Source organism: Pelodiscus sinensis, chromosome 6, assembly GCF_052426305.1.
Source record: "Pelodiscus sinensis isolate ZL-2025 chromosome 6, ASM5242630v1, whole genome shotgun sequence".
Taxonomy (NCBI): Eukaryota; Metazoa; Chordata; order Testudines; family Trionychidae; genus Pelodiscus; species Pelodiscus sinensis.
Genome location: NC_143057.1, coordinates 29,368,105 through 29,387,331, shown reverse-complemented (window position 1 = coordinate 29,387,331; position 19,227 = coordinate 29,368,105). Strand labels below are relative to the sequence as shown.

Sequence of the window (19,227 nt, the reverse complement as noted above, 5' to 3'; positions counted from 1 at the left end):
AAACCTAAACAAAGAAGTACCAGTGCCATTTCCACATTTTCTGTTATTCCCTCTTCATTGAGTAATAGGCCCACCTCTTGCTTCTAATATATTTGTAGAATGTTTTCTTGTTAACCATTATGTCTCTAGCTAGTATGACAGGATCAGGTCAGAAAGTTACAAAAAAATAGTCCTACTGGAGTCCGGGAGGCGGGCAGCCATAAGCCTGCCCACATCTAAAGGACCTCCCTCCACAGAACCTGAAACACCAAATGATTATGGGGGACAAAGAGGAAGCAGGCAGGGCTGTGGAGGTCAAAGGGCAAAAATGAGGGAAACGGATAGAGACACCAAGCAGAGAACCCCCGACAGCACCCACTGTCCTTTGAAGTTCGAGAGAGAGAGCCAGTGGACGTCGCCCAGTGGAACTCTGCCTGGATGTGTGAATGGATACAGGAGCAGAAACAGGCCCCGCAGTCACAGGCCCCTCCCTCAGCCAGCCTCTGCTCCATGATTTTGTAAATGGTTTTCTTGCCTATAGCCAGGAGGAGGTTGACGAGGAGGTCCTGCGACTTTGTGGGGCCACGGATGGGGTGTGCATACATTAATAGGTATGGGGAGAAGTGGAGCCAAAAGAGGGGCTGTAACCGGGCTCGCTCAAGATAGACATGCACCAGGGTCTCCCTCAAGCCACAGAAGGGGCAAATGTCGGGAACTGGAGTGAACTGCGCCAAGTACACGCCCATGCTCACAGCGCTGTGGAGGACACTCCAGCCGATACCCTTGGTGGGCCGCGGAACCAAAGGAAAGACTGGCCCACCGGTGTTCCCCACCCTCTACTGAAGATAAGAGGCCCCGCTCTTTGTTATCTGGGTGGGACAGCGAATGATGTGAAGCATGAGCATGTATGGATAACTATTTGGCACGGTTCGAAAGGGGCATTGCAGAGAGCTCGGGTGAGGAGGGGGAGGCGTTTGGGAAGGCACATGGGGCCAATGGAGACATCCAGAGGGCCAGGGAGGAGTGGTGGGCAGGATGCGCCCTCTCTCAGGACCTAGTCAAGGTAAACTGAGCAGCAGGCAGCAAAGCATCCCTCACCTCCTGAAGTACGTGCCAGGGAGTATGAAGGGGGGTGAGCCCCATGCACTGGACAAGTGCCAGAGGATCCACCCAGGCTCCCCAGCCATAGTGCAGGTGGTCTCCAATCCTGATGACTTCTGCCAGGACCAACCTCTGGCGCACCGAGGGCAACTCTACCACCTGCACATGGAGATGGGGATTGTGTAGCAGGGACTCCACAAGGAGGTCTGCCCCCATGGTGGCCTCCAAGGACTTGGTGGCTGAAAGCAGCTTCCAGGTCCAGAGGAGGTCCTGGTAGAAGGCCGGTAGCTTGGAGAGGTCTTGCAGAAGACCTCTCGAGTAAAGGAGCTGCTGGTCATATCGGAGCCCTTGAAAGCAGCAAAGGAAAATGTGCATTAACATGCTCCATGCCAGACTACCTGCAACATTTAGAAGCCTCTGCAGGGCCTGGAGGCAGAAGACATGGATCCACGTGCGCAAACATGGGGAAGGATTGAGAACCCGTGCAGTGACCCAATGCAGTCCTGGCCAGAAGAACCACAGCATTAGTTGCTGGATCTGAGCCAGGAAACCTGGGGTCAGGACCAGGGTGTTGAGAAAGTGCCAGAGCATGGCCAGGACTAGCTGGTTAAGCAAATGTGCCCTCCCATGCAGGGAAAGGTACCGGAGCAGTCTGTCCATCTCCGCAACTGCTCAGCCACCCTGGACTCTAAACCTCGCCAGTTCTCCTGCCGGAGAGGGATGTGTGGTAGAAAGAAAAATGCTAAGATAGAGCAGTGGATCCGTGCTCTACCGGATGGCCTGAAGCGTGGGTGGGAGGGAACTTGCCTGCCACCCAGCCCCGACCACCAGGCCAAAGCTCTTGACCCAGCTGACCCGGGCGGAGGAGGCTGCCAAGTAGGCGGGTTGCCAAGTAGATGGCTCCACCCATGGCAGGCCTCCACCCATGCCAGAGTCCTGGATGACAAGGAATATGTTGTTGGCCTATGCTGACAGGACCAGCCGCATCTCCAGCTCACGAAGCACCAACCCCGTCAACCTCTTGCGAAGGAGACAGGGGAAGGGCTTGAAGGCCAGAGTATATAGCTGAATTGACAGCGGTCAGCCTTGACTTACCGCCCCCTCCTCCCTTTCCTACCCCGAAGCAGACCAGTGCCGTCAGGGTCCAGTTGTGCTTAACCAAGCACTCCACAGAAGCATACAGCACCTGGAGAAACCTTGAAGCCAAAGGTAAGGAAATCCACCTGAAAGTGCAGGCCCCACTGAGTTTAAGTAGGAACTTTGAGCTCATTTTGTGCCTTGGCCTTTCTAATTTTGCCCCTACATACTTGTATTATTTGTTGTATTCATCCTTATAATTTGACTTAGTTTCTACTTTTTGTAGAACTCCTTTTGATTTTTAGATCATTCAAGATCTCCTGGTTAAGCCAGAGTGGTTTCTTGCCATACGTCCAATGTCTTATACAAAGAACTGTTCATATATAGTTGAAGAACTGAAGGGCAACTGCAAATGGTTTTTATATATATTTAGTTCAGTGATTCACGTACAGACAGTGACACTTATATCTGAGCATGTTGTGCTGTCAACCTGACAACCTATCCTCCACAGCTAAGGCTGAAATTGGTTGGTATGGGCCTGTGTAGCATTCCAGCACATTTTTTAAAATCCCAAATTCACATTGCTGCCAAAGTATAACTTGTCTGAAGAAATTTAATTTGAAGTATCATTTGGCTGAGTTTACTACTGCATGGGGGTGGGGAGAAAGAAGAGGAAGACTCACTGCTACATTGACCCATCTTCCCCGTTGTGCTAAGTAGCTCACCTTATTCCTCCCTCAGAACGGAGACCTGCAGAACCTCAACACATTCCTCTATTCTTCACTTTGCCTCTGAACAGCTACGCCAATCTGCTGCAGAGCAGAACTGGGTCTATTTTTCTCCTCTTAATCTGCACTAAAAATGACTTTTGAATGCCTGGTGTCACCCCAGGCAGAGGTGCTAATCTTTTCCTTTCAGTGCACCAGTGGCTTAAAAGCTAAATCTGAAAGAAAATAAGAGCGATGTTGTTTAAAAATGGATGATAAAGATGTAACCGTACTTCCCTCCTGGTCAGTGGAACAAATATACATAACTGGCATTGAATATTAATCAAGTCAAGCACCCAAATCACCTGATCACTACGACAAGCAAAAAACAAACAAGCTACTGCCACAGAATCCTGCACAGAATTGTCACGCTAGCGGACAGTGAAATGTATTCTTACTAAGCACAGAATCAGTAACCAAAATAGTAGCAGCAGAAGCAAAGTACAGTACAAAGAAGCAGCAGTACAGTGCAAATTCTGATCATAATTCGGCAAAGCACTTGACCTTAAAAGTAATTGGGGTCCCATAAAAGAACTTTTCAACCCTGAGCAGCTCTAATGTGGTGAATGGGTTTGATTGCACAAGCAGCAGCCCCAGGATTTGGAGAGCACAAAGGCAAGCTTTGCAGTGCCTTTGCAGTCCTCTTACGCTGCCATGTTTTGTGTGCTCCTCAGCTGCAGCAAAGGATCTGGGCATGGCCTTACACTTACAAATCTCAGATGAGCCACAATCAAACCCCAGTTCTCAATAAACACTGGCACAATTCAGATCCAAACTTTTGGGCTTGCTCCATTTTGGAGTGAACCAAAACTGTGGATCTAAATATCCATGTCTAATACAAATATAACCACACCTATTATACATTCTCACCCACCTAGCTCCGCACCACGATCTTGCTTTCTCTAGTTTCTTAGTAGTATACAACTGCTTCTTTGAGTGTAGGAGGAGCCAAATGACTTAGGAAAAAAGGAGTTCCTATATTGTACTGCTGTTTGTTCAAAAAATCGTGAACTATGAACATATCCCAAATGAGAGAGATTGTTGTTGTTTTTCTAACTAGACTGCTGTGCAGATGGAGAAGAATGAGTAATAGCAATTGGTAGTTTGCAATACAGATCAAGACACCAGATGTGACACCAGAAGATAGAGGAGCTGCATAAATAGCTCAGACCTGGGCTGTTCTTATCTGAAGGTAATAATCCATAGTGTTGTATTATACTTTAATTATTTTAGACAGGCTCCTAGGCAGCATTCTGCCATTCTCAGCCTTTTTGTTACAATATATATGTGTTAAGATATATGTATACCTTACTAACTGCCTGTATTAGTTTGGACTGTCCCTCACTTACATAACATGAACAAAGGAAGAGTTTATTAAATAAGTCATCTTCTGCCATCTATGCTTCAGGAGCAATCAGCAGCAACACTGATGTAACACCTGAAAGTTGTTGGGAGAAAACTGATGCATAAGGGTGTAGTCTGGGCCAATTTATAACATCAGATAATTATCAGAAAGTATTAGATTAAATGGGAACACAAAGAATCTACAGCCTGGCTGTCCTGGGGCACCATCAATGATTACAAGGCACAGAAACAAAGTGGATTTCAGCATGCATTGCTACTTGTGTTCTTTGTTCTCTCCTTTGCCAGTCTTTTCATCTGAAGATAATTAACAAAGGTTTATTCTGATGTGTTTATTGCTCACTTATTAAATAGACAGTCAGCAGCTATGGAAATATCTTCAAGTCAAACAATCCCTTTTACAAATGGGTTATATAGTTCTGCTGCAACATTGCTTTTATAATGATGGTATCACAGTACCAGCCTTTTACATGAAAAGTGATTTATTCTGCTTTTTTTTTTTGAGGGGTGGTACCTTGTTTACTTCAGTGATGCTTCCTTTCTCTTACGACCAAGGGACAATGTACCATTGCTGGCACTTATATAAAAAGAAAAAGTGATGAATAATAAAATAAAATATGCCTTTCTTTTCAACATCCCAAAGCTCAGCACTTAAATTTTTCTTTGTTATGACCCTGATTCTGCTATCTGCTAAGCACTGTCAACTTCCACTGAATTCACGGGATCAGGCTTTAACTGAGAGTAAATTAAATAATTATGCCACTTTTCCTAATACTGGTTGTATTCATACAGAAGCCTGGGATTCAGAATTTCTGGATTTTATTCCTGGCTCTGCTGCTGACTTGTTACATGACCTGTGGAGAGTCATTTAAACTTGCCATTCCACCGTTTCTCCATCTACAGAATGGAAACACTACTATTGCTGTACCACGCAACTGTAATGTGCATCTTAACGAATCTTTGATGGTTATTTAGAAACCTCGAGTGTGCAGAGGTAGATGGGTTCATAGCCATCTGCTCTCTAAGCTGAACAGCACATGTTACTTCCCCATCACACATACTCAGTCAACAACTCTGTGGCTGCCTTTTGTACAGGGGCTCCCTCAGTCCTCTTTTCCTGTGCATCCATGCTGGCAGTGCACTCTGAATTAGCAAGTATTCTGATTAGAAAGGCTGCTTGCACTTTCCAGTTTGGGCATTTTAATCAAGAGAGTGTATAGCCAGCTGTTAGAGAAAGTGTTCCTTTTCTCCTGTCCTTGCATAGGGAAGTCACAGTGGCAAGATAAAAATGTGGGGACTTGAGAAATGTTCTGCACTCACCACATTTTAGCAATTAGAGCACAAGAGGGAGGTAAGAGGAGATCCTGATGTTACATCCAGTTGAGTTACTGTCTCACTTGTGTCCTTGGATCGGTGGGTTGATTTCCTTGTGCCTAAGCATGAAAGTGAGAAAAAGGAGAATCTTGATGAAAATGTGCTGTTAACAACAGAACATTCTAGTCCTGTAAAGCAGGGAAAACTCCCAGAAATTGTGCTACAGTAACATTATTAATTACACTAATAACTGAGGGTACCCTAGGGCATGATTATTACGAACTAACCAGAGCCTGCACTATGAGCAGTAGCCTAAAAGATGATATATTTGCACTCAGGAGAAGGTTAGGTTGCTGTGTATATTTATGAGCTGTTATGCATCTTTTTGTGGCAGAGCCAACCTGGGATGCTGAGGAGTGCAAGGTGATGTTAGGAGGCATTACACCTTTGTAAGGATTCATAATTATTTTGAAGCATGACAAACAGCCAAGCTGATTCTATCTGCACAAAGGCACAGCTTGCACTCTCTCGTCCAAGCATAGCACTATGACCTCCTCAGGCCTCTGCTCAGCTGTGTGCATCTATTTGGCCATGATTTGTTTTTAAGAAGAGACAGATGTGGAACTGAATGCATTTGCATAACTGAGACAGGGCTGTCTGAAAAAGGCAGACAAGTTAATCAGTTACAAAGGGGACTGAACTCTGCCTACAAATTTCCCTAAAAAACAGACAAAATAAATACTCAAGATCAGAAGGAATGCTTGTGGTTAAGGCACTGCACTGGGAATCAGGAAACTTCTGTTCAGTCCCTAGTTCTGCCACTAAATTTCAGTGGAATCTTGGGAAAGTTACTTTGCTTTCAGCCATTTGAAGAAGTGGGCTGTGCCCACAAAAGCTCATGATATCATCTAGGTTTTGTTAGTCTTTAAAGTGCTACCAGACCATTTGTTGTTTTTTAAGTTTATCCAATAAAATAGGGTCACCTGGGCACCCTAACTGAAACTAGTGTCTTTTCCTGCCCCCTGGAGCTCAGAGACAGCAGGAATTTTCTTGGTTTCCATCTTCTATTGAGTTACACAAACGGTGCCAGCCAGAGGAACAGCGTGATTAATATGTTCATCTCTTATGCACACATTGCAACAGAGCAGGTTGTTTAACTCATCCCTGAGGCTGCAATTTACCAGCTGTCACCCTGGTTTTAGAGAGCAGGTAAAGTGGGAAGGTTACTGCCTAAGGGATATTTCAAATTACATAATGTCATGGCAAGAATCAAATTTGGGGCTTGGCAGCCTTAACAGCATGGCTTTAAAAAGTAAGCAGGTTGGGGTTCTTGAAAGCTTAGAACGAGCTGGGATCTCTGATTTTTTAAGAATAGTCCTCTCTCTTCCTCTGGCTTTTTTTTCTCTCTATTTTCCATTTCCACATCATTATTCGTCTTCTCCTTCCTCATTTTCTCCCTGTCCTCTTGCTCCTTTGATCCTTTTTTATTCCTCTTCTGAGACTCCTGCTTCTAAGCTCAGAGACCCCTTCAGTGAACATGTTAAACCAAATTGCTGAAATGCATTTTATTCTTTGCTCCATCACTTTGTGGATGTCATCTTTTTAATGGTAAACCTTTTATGATTTTGCAGGACTATTACAAAAAAAACCCTGCACAAAACCAATTACGAGAAAACTCAAGATGATGCAGGACAAAGTAAGCAGCCCTCCAGATGGGTTTGTTCTTTGTTGAAATTCAACAGCACTTTGACGAACTTGCAAGCACCACTTCCTGGATTACATCAATAACTATTGCTATCTTTCACTTAGGACGTGAGTAAAAGCGTTCTCTCCCACTCCTGTTGATCTCGTGTTTATTGTGTGACTCATACTTCCTAAATTATTTTCACAAACTTGTCAAACACTAAAAGGAAGTCATGTATGTCTAGCTATATAGAGGTACACAAATAGGCTGGGCAAGCATGCACGCGCGCGCGCACACACAGAGCACCAGATTAAGTAAATAAAGGGCATGTTTACACGAACATCAAACTGACGGTATCCAGTTCCAAACCAACATCCACATGGCTACCATATCTGCCAAAAAATAAAAGATGAAGGAAAAAGCAGGATGTTCAGATAAACAGCGATAACAAATAGTAGCGCTTTGGCAACCAAGAGACCAGGATTCTCTCCCCATGACCCACAAAAAGCCTAGACATATCCCATTCCCACATTCATATGTATATTACAGTGCTACAACATAATACATTGGAAAAGTCTGTACTAAATTACACAGATTTCTAATAAATACTTTCCCTTTGTCTCTGGCTGCAAACCCTGCCTGTTAATGCATCCCCACTAATACTTATCCCAAGATTTCAAACCTCCAAACAACTTCAAAGAGCCACCAAATACAATGGTAATTCCTTCTCAGATGCAAACGGGAATGCTCCTCTCTCAATCACAAAAAGGACTGAGACCCAAGAGACGCCAGTGACAGCTTTTCAGTGTGTACAGTACTTCAAAATATCACAGCTTTAAAATCTGACAGTGCTAGAAACTGGGAAGGGGTAATGCCCAGATTCCCAATGGGGGCCACAGCACTCACTTCTGGCCATGAAAAGGCCCTAAATATTAGACTTTAAAGCTATGACACTTTCAGGCGTGCAAAGGCCACTTGAGGTCATTTCTGGAGGTATAGCTGATTTATCATTTTTCTCTTCTTTAGTACTCTTTGTGCTTAGACTTACGGGGCAAGGATTCCCCTCTGAATTAGCATATATCTTCATCTGTGTTCCCTATAAGCTGTATGCTAGTGTGGCCACTCAAGAGAAATACAAATGCCACCCAACTGATTAGCAGACCACCCACAGCTGGTTTCACGTTTCTGTTGGTGGTGCACGTTCACACATGCCTCAGTGCACATAAAATTATTCCGTACATACATGGAAAAAATCCACAAATGGATGGAAAAGATTAGAGGAAACACTAGTCTACAGTGCAACCACAGGTGAGCCTGCAACACCTGCAGATATACCCCAGATAGCTTTGATTTCACTGCTTTGAATAACAGTAGCAGTGAAACTATGGCAGCCAAGGCTAGTCAGTCCAGGACATGCTATCATCAATAAAGGGAGAACAGACTCATTGCACCTAATTCTTCACTAATTCTGGGTATAGCCATTTATAGTTCTGCAAAGCAGTTCGTTCTTCACCATTAATAATTCAATAATCCCAAATAAATGTAGATACAATCTTTAAGCTACATCATTAAGTAATCCCTTTATAGTAATACCCTCAGTCTATATAGTAAAATAACAGCAATTAGAAGGCAATTTATAGCATAATTTTTTGTGAAGAACCTTTATAATAGATCCCTGCAAATAAACTGAATTCGATACCCTAATCAAGTCTGCACCCACCATATAGTCTCTCCCAGAAAATCCCTTTGAAACAGCAGGATTATAAAGAAAGTTCTATGGGAATTGTCTGAAGATACCATTTGAATTGCTGCTACAGCAAATCAGAACAAAGCCAGCAAATGCCATCTTTTCATATATGTCAATTTCCAATCAATTATTAGTCCCACTGCACAATGTTCAATGTGTGGGTTGTTACGTTCTGAAGCAACTAATCTATACGCAGGTATTTTGGCTCTTAAAAACAGAGCACGCCCTCCTTATCCCTCACTCTACTCCACTATATGACTATAATAAATCATAATGGAAATCTGCTAGCTTGGTCCATGATGTCAGAATCAGTGACCCATTGTGATACTATTTGTGTGACTTTCATATACAATTTTAGTCTAAAAAAAGCCTATTTGGAAAAATTATGTTTTCATATGTACTTCTAGATCATAACATAACACGGGATGAGGGTTAAATCATTATTTATTAGACACACTGAGATCTTTGGATTCAACAGAATCTAGAAAGACATATCAGAAAATGTACCAAATACAGATCTGCTCCGCAGGCTGTGAAGCCAGTCGGATAACATGAAAACAAGAGTTTTCTTCCTAGTGCCAGTATGCAGGGGTGAGGAAATGGATTTTGTGATTTTATTAGTTGGGTAGAAAGTTTCCATTCCGAAAGTTGTCAGAATTGATTAGAATCTTTCTAGTGGCTGGGAATCTTATGATGCATTCTCATTTTCAGATAGGGATACATGAACATGCACAGATTAAGTATTACCTCAAAAAAACATGTAGGTTTAATTTCAGGTGATTTCCGGTCAGTTCTTCTTTTATCTCAAAATGTTTTTACCCCAAACTATCCTCAACTGTGAAATCCATATTTAGAGAGTTTTTATGTGAAGTTTTTATGAGTAGGAGGAGAAAAGAAATTATGTCAAACATTTTCCACAATCTCATGCTTTGAGGCAACTTTCTTCCCTTCCTAAAACCATCCAACTTTGAAAACAGGAAGCCTTACGTAGCTTAGAAAGTATGGTGTCCTCACAACAGTAAAATAACTGAAATAAATCTACACCATCTTGAAGGCAAACAGTGTCTTCTGGTTACACATGGCCTGCTTACTCACTGTTTGACCTTAGGCAAATTGTATGAACTGTTTCTCTTCTCACAATGTCTTATCCAAATAGCAGGGGTCACATATCTTCAGAGGAGGCTTTTGAGGATTAATTCATCATCTGTTAAACACTCAGATCTTTGGATTGAACAGACTCTAGAAAGACAAAGTGTCTGCAAATATTGTACAGACACTATACAAATATCATACAGTCATCATTATCCTGTCCCCTAGGACCAAGTTAATTTCCTCTCACAACTGGGATACATGATGACTGTTCCCTCTAAATGTTACCTTTAACCACAGAGAAATCAAAGGTTTATGAAAAGCTGCTGAGTATTTTAGTTAGTGGCTAGTGCATTCAGACTTGGGTGAAGTTCCTACTTTCTCCAGCTTCCATCTTTCTCAAGCACTTGGAAGAAGGTGACCTCATCTGTACCAGCATCAGCATCTATAATTCAGGTGTAAGTGTTCTAACATGCAGAGAAACTTGGGCTGTTCCATACTCGACACCAGGATTTCCATGTAAGACATGTGCATAAATGACTGGGCATAGGCCATGAACAGTGGTTCTCAAGTTAACAGCCCAGAACAGAACTGTGGTTCTGAACTCATTTGCCTATTGAGGTCAGACACTTGACTTTCCTTCCTGCATGCTTCCTCTTGCTGCTCCTATGGTATGTAAACTGATGTTTCAGGTATTGTAGGAAGTGGGGAATGTACCCATTAAGTTGTTCATTCCCAGCATATTTAGCATCAGCCACCAGGTTGAGACTCCAGTGTAAGAAGGCAATTGGTCCGTCCAGAACTCATCCCATCAGTCATGAATTTCTTAGCTTCAGACTGTACCTTTACCATTACTCTTAGCATAGTTGTGGCTTCATTCCCCCTCTACCCCCAATTCTTTCCCTTTATTATTCCCCACCCAGGACAGAGATTTCCCCCTGTAATATTTAAAACAAGATTCAGGATAAACAATCTTATTGAAATGTCTGAATGTTAATAAGAGGTCATTTGCCATTGTTGTGGTTTCATATAAGTAGGTATTTGAACAACCAAAAACAATTTGCTCCCTGACTTTGGACCAGTGAGCTAAATGTCATTCCAACCTCAGATTCTTATCTGTCTGGGCATAGGAACTTCATTTTCTTACAGTGAAATCAAACAGCACAGTGATCTGTTACGTCAGCTCCCTCTAGTGGCTATAGAAATTTCACACCCTTTCCCACAGCATCTAGCCACGTCAGTAACTAAGCAGAAGACAAAGCAATGCCTTAAATGGCAAGCAATAAGCACCTGATCCAATGCCCGTTGATATTGATGGACAAATAGTTACTCAGTCCTGAAAGTACTGGCGTATGCGCTGAACATTACTGATGCTTGCGAAATGTGACTGGATCACAGGTTCAATGCTTTTGAAATTTTTGCAGCAACTTGTGAATGACAAGTGAAAACCACCTCACATGCAGAACTGCTCAGTACTCAAGAAAACTATACATGCTATGCTGTTGTGTGTGTGTTGTACTGTTCCCATAGCTCACCAAGGGACGCAGAAGTCCCTAATGTCCAACAAGTTTAGGGACTGAATCTGAGACCACATTGGAAAAATGCCTCAAATCAAATGAGGCTCTCTTGCACCTCCCTCAGCTCTTTTCAAAAGGTTTACAACTTCAACAAGGAATCAGTTTTAGCAACTCTCTGCCCATACAATCCCCTTTAGATAAACACTAGAGAACATAACAGATAATTGATCACTTTTCTATATAAGTTTTAAGCCAGACTTTCAGAGTGATCTAATGTTCTAGTACTAAAATCTATACATTGACTTCTATATCCTATAGCTGGGATCTCATTCTCTATTAAAGAATATTGTAATTTCAAAAGATTATTATTAGTTTCATCCCTATGTTGAAATTCTTTATTTCTGCAGAAAGTCTGCTCTCTACTCCTAAACATATCCTGATTATGTTGCTATAGCTGCCCTTCCTCGGTAGAAAGTCTTAAATTTGAGGGAGGGGAATCCTCCTTCGAGGTCACCACAATGGAATTCAGATCTAATTTTCTCACACATGTAGGAACAACAGAATACTGGGTCAGAGAGATGCCTGATACAGATGAGGGGGGGAAACTTTTCCTTAAATGTTTCCCTTTCTTGTATAATTGGTTTAGCGAGCTTCATGTCCTAGTGTTGCCTTATCTTTATTTCATTGTTGTTTTAGCACCAGTAGCCAGCAGCCTGTGCGCAAGATACACCCATCGAGCAGTTGTGATCATTGGAGGACTCCTGGCTTTCTCAGGGATGACACTGGGGTCTTTTGGTTTCAGCACTGTCTGGATGTATACAACTACTGGCTTTCTACAAGGTACAATCCAAATCATGTCACACACCTGCACTTCTTCTGACCCCTCTTTTAGGGTGCTTTTTTAAATATCTAATTTCCACTATAATGTTACTGGTTTTATTTATTTTTATTTTAAAGTTTTAATGCACACATTTACTTCTCCCCTCATTTATGTGAGTAGGACTATGCAGGAGAAAATTGCAACTGCCAATAGTCATAACAGGCAGATTGCCATCATTTCCCCCTGCAACTAACTGCAACCAGAAAACCAGCACCTCTTGATGTTAAAATTAATCAGGCATTAAAAGTTTTGCATTGCACCCTGAGGGCCTAAAAGAAGCAAAAGTGCAACAACATACATTCCTAATGCTGCACTTGGTATGGAATGAGTTTAAATCTCTTAGTCACAGGGTAAAATCCTCAGCCTCCAAATCTGTGCATTGCTGCATCGAAGCAAGAGCAGCGTGCCTGTATTCAGCAAGCTGGAGATTCTCCTTGACCAGGGAATAATGCTGACCTGACTTGTTTCAGCCAATAGCAAACTGGGCAATAGTCTTTGGAAAAACAAAGGTTCCGTGGTGAGGAGGCAGTAATGAAAACTTATTTATATGAACTGCTTTGTATTCCGGTTTTTCCAATTAAATGTGTATATCTAACAGTCATAAAATGCTTGACACAAACCTACAGAACATGCAGCACAGCAGAGCTAATGTTTATGGTGAAACAGAACTTTTTACAAGTCTTGATTTTAACTGTGCAAATTTAACACAGAAATAATAATGTGAAAACAGCTTCTGTTGTAACTGTCTCTTACTGCATAGATATGTGAATATGGTGAAGTGTAATTTTTTTCTCTTTCTCTGCAGGACTTGGGATTTCCTTATTATGGACACCCGCCTTTAGCATCGTCAGTCATTATTTCTCTAACAGACGGGCTTTGGCCAATGCTGTTGCCAGTGCTGGAGAATGTGCTTTTGCATTCACCTTTGGTCCTTTTTTTCAATGGTTAATTGGTTTATATGGGTGGAAAAGTGCTCTGTTGATCATAGGTGGCATTCAATTCAATATATGCGTCTGTGGAGCAGTGATGCGACCCCTGAAATACAGGTGTGTTCCTGAAGCTAAGAATTTTGAAGTTCAGAGACCATCCTGCAAAGTTGAGCCTAAGACTGGCAAGAAACATGCATCTCTCATCACTCACAAAACATTCAACTGGATGCTTTTGAAGAAACTGGAATTCATGCTTTATGCCATTTTTGGTATATTAGCTGCTATGAGTTTTTTCATTCCTCCATTATTTTTGGTTCCATTTAGCTACAGCCTAAGGATAGATGAGTCTTGGACTGCATCTCTGCGGTCCATTTTGGCTATCATGGACTTCATGGGCAGAGTATTGTGTGGCTGGTATGCTAACCTCCGCTTTACTAGGACAATCCATTTGCTGACAGTGACAGTTGTTCTGATCAGCACGTCTTTGATGTTATTGCCGCTGGCTAACACTTACCTGTCTCTGGCAATATTCACTGGCTTTTATGGCTTTTTCTTTGGTGCGACAGTGTCCATCCACATCACAGTGCTGGCAGATGTCGTGGGCATGTCAGATTTTGACAGTGCCCTGGGGCTCTTCATGCTTATTAGAAGCACTGGAAGTTTTCTGGGGCCTCCTCTTGCTGGTAAGTTGAAATGGCACTTTCATCAACACAGCTTATTAGTGAACTGCTAGTTATTTCGTAGTGATGGTCTCAAGCTGAGACGTTTGGATCTGGTCCAAATTTCCCCCTCGTATGGATTTTAGCCACGTCTCAAGTAAGGCTACTACTGCCCTGAGACTCTAGTACTGACCACGGAGTAGCACTGGAACTGCTCTGAGGTAATGGTGGTGAGAGGGTTCCCAGGCTGGCTAGTTAGGCTGTACAACAAGTGCATCTTAAGGAAATGAACTTAGATATTCAAATGTGTTTTCTGGGAGCATCTCAGCCTATTAGTATATTAAATGAGAAGCTGGCATAAAAAAAGAGTGGGAAGATACAGATCACTCATAGAAACTTAGAGTGAGTAGAAATACGGGCTGAAAAAAAAAAAACAACTTGGAAAAATTCAAGCTACAGCACTGCAAAAAAAAATGCCACACTAAGATAGCTATATAGGCTGCTAAGCAGTGATGCTGAAGGAGACTTGGGGTGACAGTGGACAGCAAAGTAGATGTGCATGGGCGGTCAGTGAAGGTAGGGCTGGCAGAGGCTACCCCCAGCCCCTTTGGCTGAGGCCTCGCCCCCCACAGGAGCCAAGCCACCTCCCCACCCCCCACTAAAGGGAGGCGGGGCAGCACGCCACACATGCACTCCCTCCATGGGAAGGGGAGGAGGGCAGTTGGGCCCCAGCCTCCCAGCCCCTGAGCATGGAAAAGGCGGGTTCAGTAGGCCTACAGTAGGCATCCTGGCATACCAACAGTCCATGTAGATATGATTTTGCAATGTGATATGGCACAGAAAACACTAATTTGATTGTAAGCCAATGCATAGGAGCACTATTCAAAGACCACTGAATTCAGTGGGAGTCTTTTCAATTACTTTTGAATCAGTACCACGTAACAGCACCATGTCAGAAAGCAAGATGTTTTTATAGCCCTTTTCCATATAGTTTTGGGTCAGACCACCTCCAGCATTTTAAGCACAATTAACTTCATTTGAACTGAAATCACTGAACAGCCTTAGTTATCCGACTGCATTTGCAAACCAGAAAGCTGTCTACATGGATGAGCATGGACAAAATTAATTTTACCTGCATTTCACTGCTACATCATGATGGTGCACCCTCAATACCCTATCCATCTAGTCATGTTCTCTTATGCCATGCATGTGTCTGTGGTATCTGCAGGCCGTGTTGAAGCCCAGCCAGAAATCAGAGTTTCTTTTCTAATTTCCATGATTCTTTGAAAAAAGGACTATCCCAAAGAGCAGAGAAACCAATAATAGAATGCACCAGATGACAGGACCCCTTCTTGCCCCAGGTCATGGCTGAGACTGACTATCAGGCTGCCATGGGGCAGCTCACACTTTCTTTCTGAAAATTACTATAGTACTCGCCAATGACTATCCAAAATAAAGAATTTTACAACAGCAACACTGCAGTGCACTGAGCATCTACAGCAAAGTACAGTAGGGTTTGTGTTTATGTATAAACAGGTGCCACTGTCTGTGCTGTCCCCCATTTTTTTGGCTAAACAGAGAATTTTATTCTGTAGAGCTGCCCGTCTGGTGGCATCTTTCATTAACATTAAATTCATATACACAAAATAAATGATAAGTAAATTGTTCTCTGAATTGTTCCTTTTAAGATTACTATAATAGGAGTGATTGAATATCCCCACAGCTACTGCTCTTAGCACAGAGAGTTGCAGATAGTGGCTGATGGTATAACAGATATTTCAAATGAAGGACTCTTCCCAGCACATTCCAACATCTACAAGGAAGATGAGCTGCATGTAGCCCTAGGATGACTGTACCTGGCACCTGCACATTATACCATTGGCCACTATCAGAGACAGAGTATCAGGCTTGGCAGTCCACCAAGAGAGTTTGATATGGCAAAACACATCCCTTTTCTGCTGGGAGTGTAGGGCCTTTGAGGCAAGAGTGGAAGAGAAAATTGAAGGGGGCCCCCAGGCTGCCTTAGGGACTCAGAAAATGCCATGCACTTAATTTACAAACAGGTGTCACTGGTGCTCTGGAGTGATCAGGTGCAAAGTCCATTTCGACTTCATGGGAACTGCATGTGCTTGCCCTAGAGTGGAGCTTGGCTAATCATGAAAAAAGGGACCTAAGTATTTAATGTTTTTTTCCGATCCTTTACATTAATCTGACCTGGCATAGGTCTGACACTACCATAGCTCAGTGGTCCCCAACATGGTGCATTTGTGTGCGCCTGCCAAGTGCTCAGGGCTGGCCTGGCCCCGGGCATGTGGCGCATGCATGGTGCCGGAGCCGGCCCCGGGCGCATGGTGCACGGTGAGCACCGGCCCCAGGAGCGCCGTGGATTGGCCGCCTGTGCTCTGGGTGCGCGGCGCTTGGGAGGGGGGCATGCCAGCCTTGGGCGCGTGCTGAATTGGCCGCCCGCGCTCCGGGCACACGGCGCTTGGGGGGAGGGCACCGGCCCCGAGCGCGCGGCCCTTGGAGGGGGCGCCGGCCCCGAGCGCGTGGCGTATGGGGGGGCCCGCCCCCGGGCACGCGGCTATTGGGGGTCCCCACCCCCAGGCGTGCAGCTATGGGGGGCCCTGCCCCTGGGCGTGCAAGTGTCCCCGCCCTCTGACGCCCAGCAGGCGAACGGCCACGCCCCCTGGTGCCTGGCAACCTCAAATGGTTGGGGACCACTGCCATAGCTAATACCAGCAAGCATGTGAGAAACCCCAAATACACTGAAGACCATGAGGCCTCTATCACTAGCCTGATGAATGTTAGGAGATTTTCTTTTAGTAGGGTCAGGAAAACACTTCAGAATTCACGAGAGATAGCACAAACTCTCCAATAGCTACTACATTGTTTGGAAATTAATCCACAGTAAAATCTGTCATTTCCCTCTTTCACTCACAATGGCTACCCATTTAACTCATCTTATCACCTCCGCCCTACATGGCTTTGGCATCAGGGCTCTCCCATCTGTCCTCATTGGTTCCCCTTTGCTCTTTGTTTCCCTACATGGCTTCTTCCCAATCTTTGTTCCCTCTCCCCTCCCACTGATTGTCACCCCCGCCCCAAGCTCTTTGTTGCCTCCTGACCTTGTCTGTGGTTTCACTAGCACTCTGCCCCCTCCAGCCCAGCAGCAGTAGCTGTTGCTGCTGAGGGAGAGGTATCTGTCAAAGAGCCCAGCTGGCAGCCATTGCCTGCTCTACAGTTCATGGAAATTGCGTGGGAAACCAGTTCACTAGGACAGATGCTCAAAAGCTGGGATGGTGCTAGCAAAGCTGGGACTACTGGCTTGCAAGAAACAAGCAGTCAGATACCTTGTAATCCACGCGGCCAAATTTTGAGGCAACAAATTTCTGGCTGCTTAAGTTGCACACATACATCTGCCTGTTGCATCCCAAATTTGCACCTGCAGAAGTGGCGACTGCACCCTCTAACAGATGCTTACACACACACACACACACACACACAGTTACCTACTGTGTTTGAGCAAAGAGCCCATCAGCAGCCATGAAGGATGCCGTTGCAAACAGAACAGTTTAGACAACTAGTTTTGTAAATACGGGCTTAAACCTTTTCTACATTTGCTGTCCAGACAAGTTTTTTAAACTGGTGAATTAATCCTTACAAAGCCAGAAGATGGACTCTATTACCGAGAAAATGTATTTCTCTTCTTAATAAACTCTCTCAGCAATTCACATTTATTTCCGTTTTCAGGTATCTAAAAGGGTGTCATAAGGAGGAGGGAGAAAACTTGTTCATCTTGGCCTCTGAGGATAGAACAAGAAGCAATGGGCTTAAATTGAAGCAAGGGAGGTTTAGGCTGGACATTAGGAAAAAGTTCCTAACTGCCAGGGTAGTTAAACACTGGAATACATTGCCTAGGGAGGTTGTGGAATCCCCATCTCGGGAGATATTTAAGAGTAGGTTAGATACATGTCTATCAAGGATGGTCTAGACAGTATTTGGTCCTGCCATGGGGGCAGAGGACTGGATTCGATGACCTCTCAAGGTTCCTTCCAGTCCTAGTATTCTATGATTCTTCCTGACAAAGTCACACCACTACCATTTGCTTTTCCCACTAGGTTTGATTGTGGACCTGGCAGAAGACTACAGTGCTGGCTTCTACATGGCAGGAGCCACTCTCATCCTATCCACTGTATTTTTGGTTGCTATAGATCAACGTCAGCAGAAGAAAGAGCAAGAGAACCAGACTGACACTAAATCAAAGAAGCAAGTTCTGCTCTTCCCTTCCCTCCATTTCCTGAGACTTAAGACTGGAAAGTGTCAAGATCAAGCTATGGGAGTGTGACCATTGCAATTCATCTCTGAGAAAATTTAGGGGCTTATTTAAATGTTTAGGTTGAATACATTCCAGATTTTTTCCCCCAAGGCTACTGAAGTTGTGTTTACACAATTCTTGCTGATACTCTGTGTAGGGCTGTGTAAAATTCATAAAAAAAGTCACAAATTGAATGCAAAAAATTCCCAAATGTTCATATATTTTAATATGAAAGTTGCAGTCCATCTGAATAAAAATCCAATTATGAAATTAAATGTATATATTTTAACCCCAAAGATGCAATTTTTAGGTTGTTTTCTTTTCAGGGGATGGGAGAAGAGATTAAAATACACAGAAAATAGCAAAAATATTAACAGAATTTTTTACCCATACAATCTTCACTCCCTAAGTGCCTATTATGTTTTATTTATAATCTGGATCATTTAATCACTTCTGTCTTGTGATATTTATTGACAACATTTTGAGCCCATGCGGCAGGCAGGACAGAACTGAAGAGCAGTTCTTAAACGTCTTCAATGTGTGGACATAGTCCCTTGAGAGTGAGATGTTTCTGGGACACCTCTCCTCACCAATTTTCCGTCTAATTTTTTCCATCCATGTATGGAATACATTTTGTTATGTGCACTGAGGCATATGTGGATGTGTACCACCACTAGAAATACATGCTGCTGGCTTTGGACACCCTGCTAAGGTTCTACCACCTGCTTTTATTCTGACCTTTTATCAACACTTTTGTCCTCCCTATCCACCAACAACCTCTTTACACCAAACTACAATACTGCAAAA

At 43.5% G+C, this 19,227-nt stretch overlaps 1 protein-coding gene across 1 annotated transcript; it reads left to right on the top strand.

Annotated features, from left to right (window-relative positions):
• The first annotated feature begins 7,232 nt into the window (after nucleotides 1-7,232).
• On the top strand, nucleotides 7,233-18,450 carry LOC142829824 (monocarboxylate transporter 2-like). Its single transcript, XM_089779215.1, has 4 exons — nucleotides 7,233-7,412; nucleotides 12,334-12,477; nucleotides 13,323-14,129; nucleotides 18,224-18,450. The coding sequence occupies exons 1-4, from the start codon at nucleotides 7,313-7,315 to the stop codon at nucleotides 18,448-18,450; spliced, it is 1,278 nt and encodes a 425-aa protein (XP_089635341.1). The 5' UTR covers nucleotides 7,233-7,312.
• The last annotated feature ends 777 nt before the right edge of the window (nucleotides 18,451-19,227 follow it).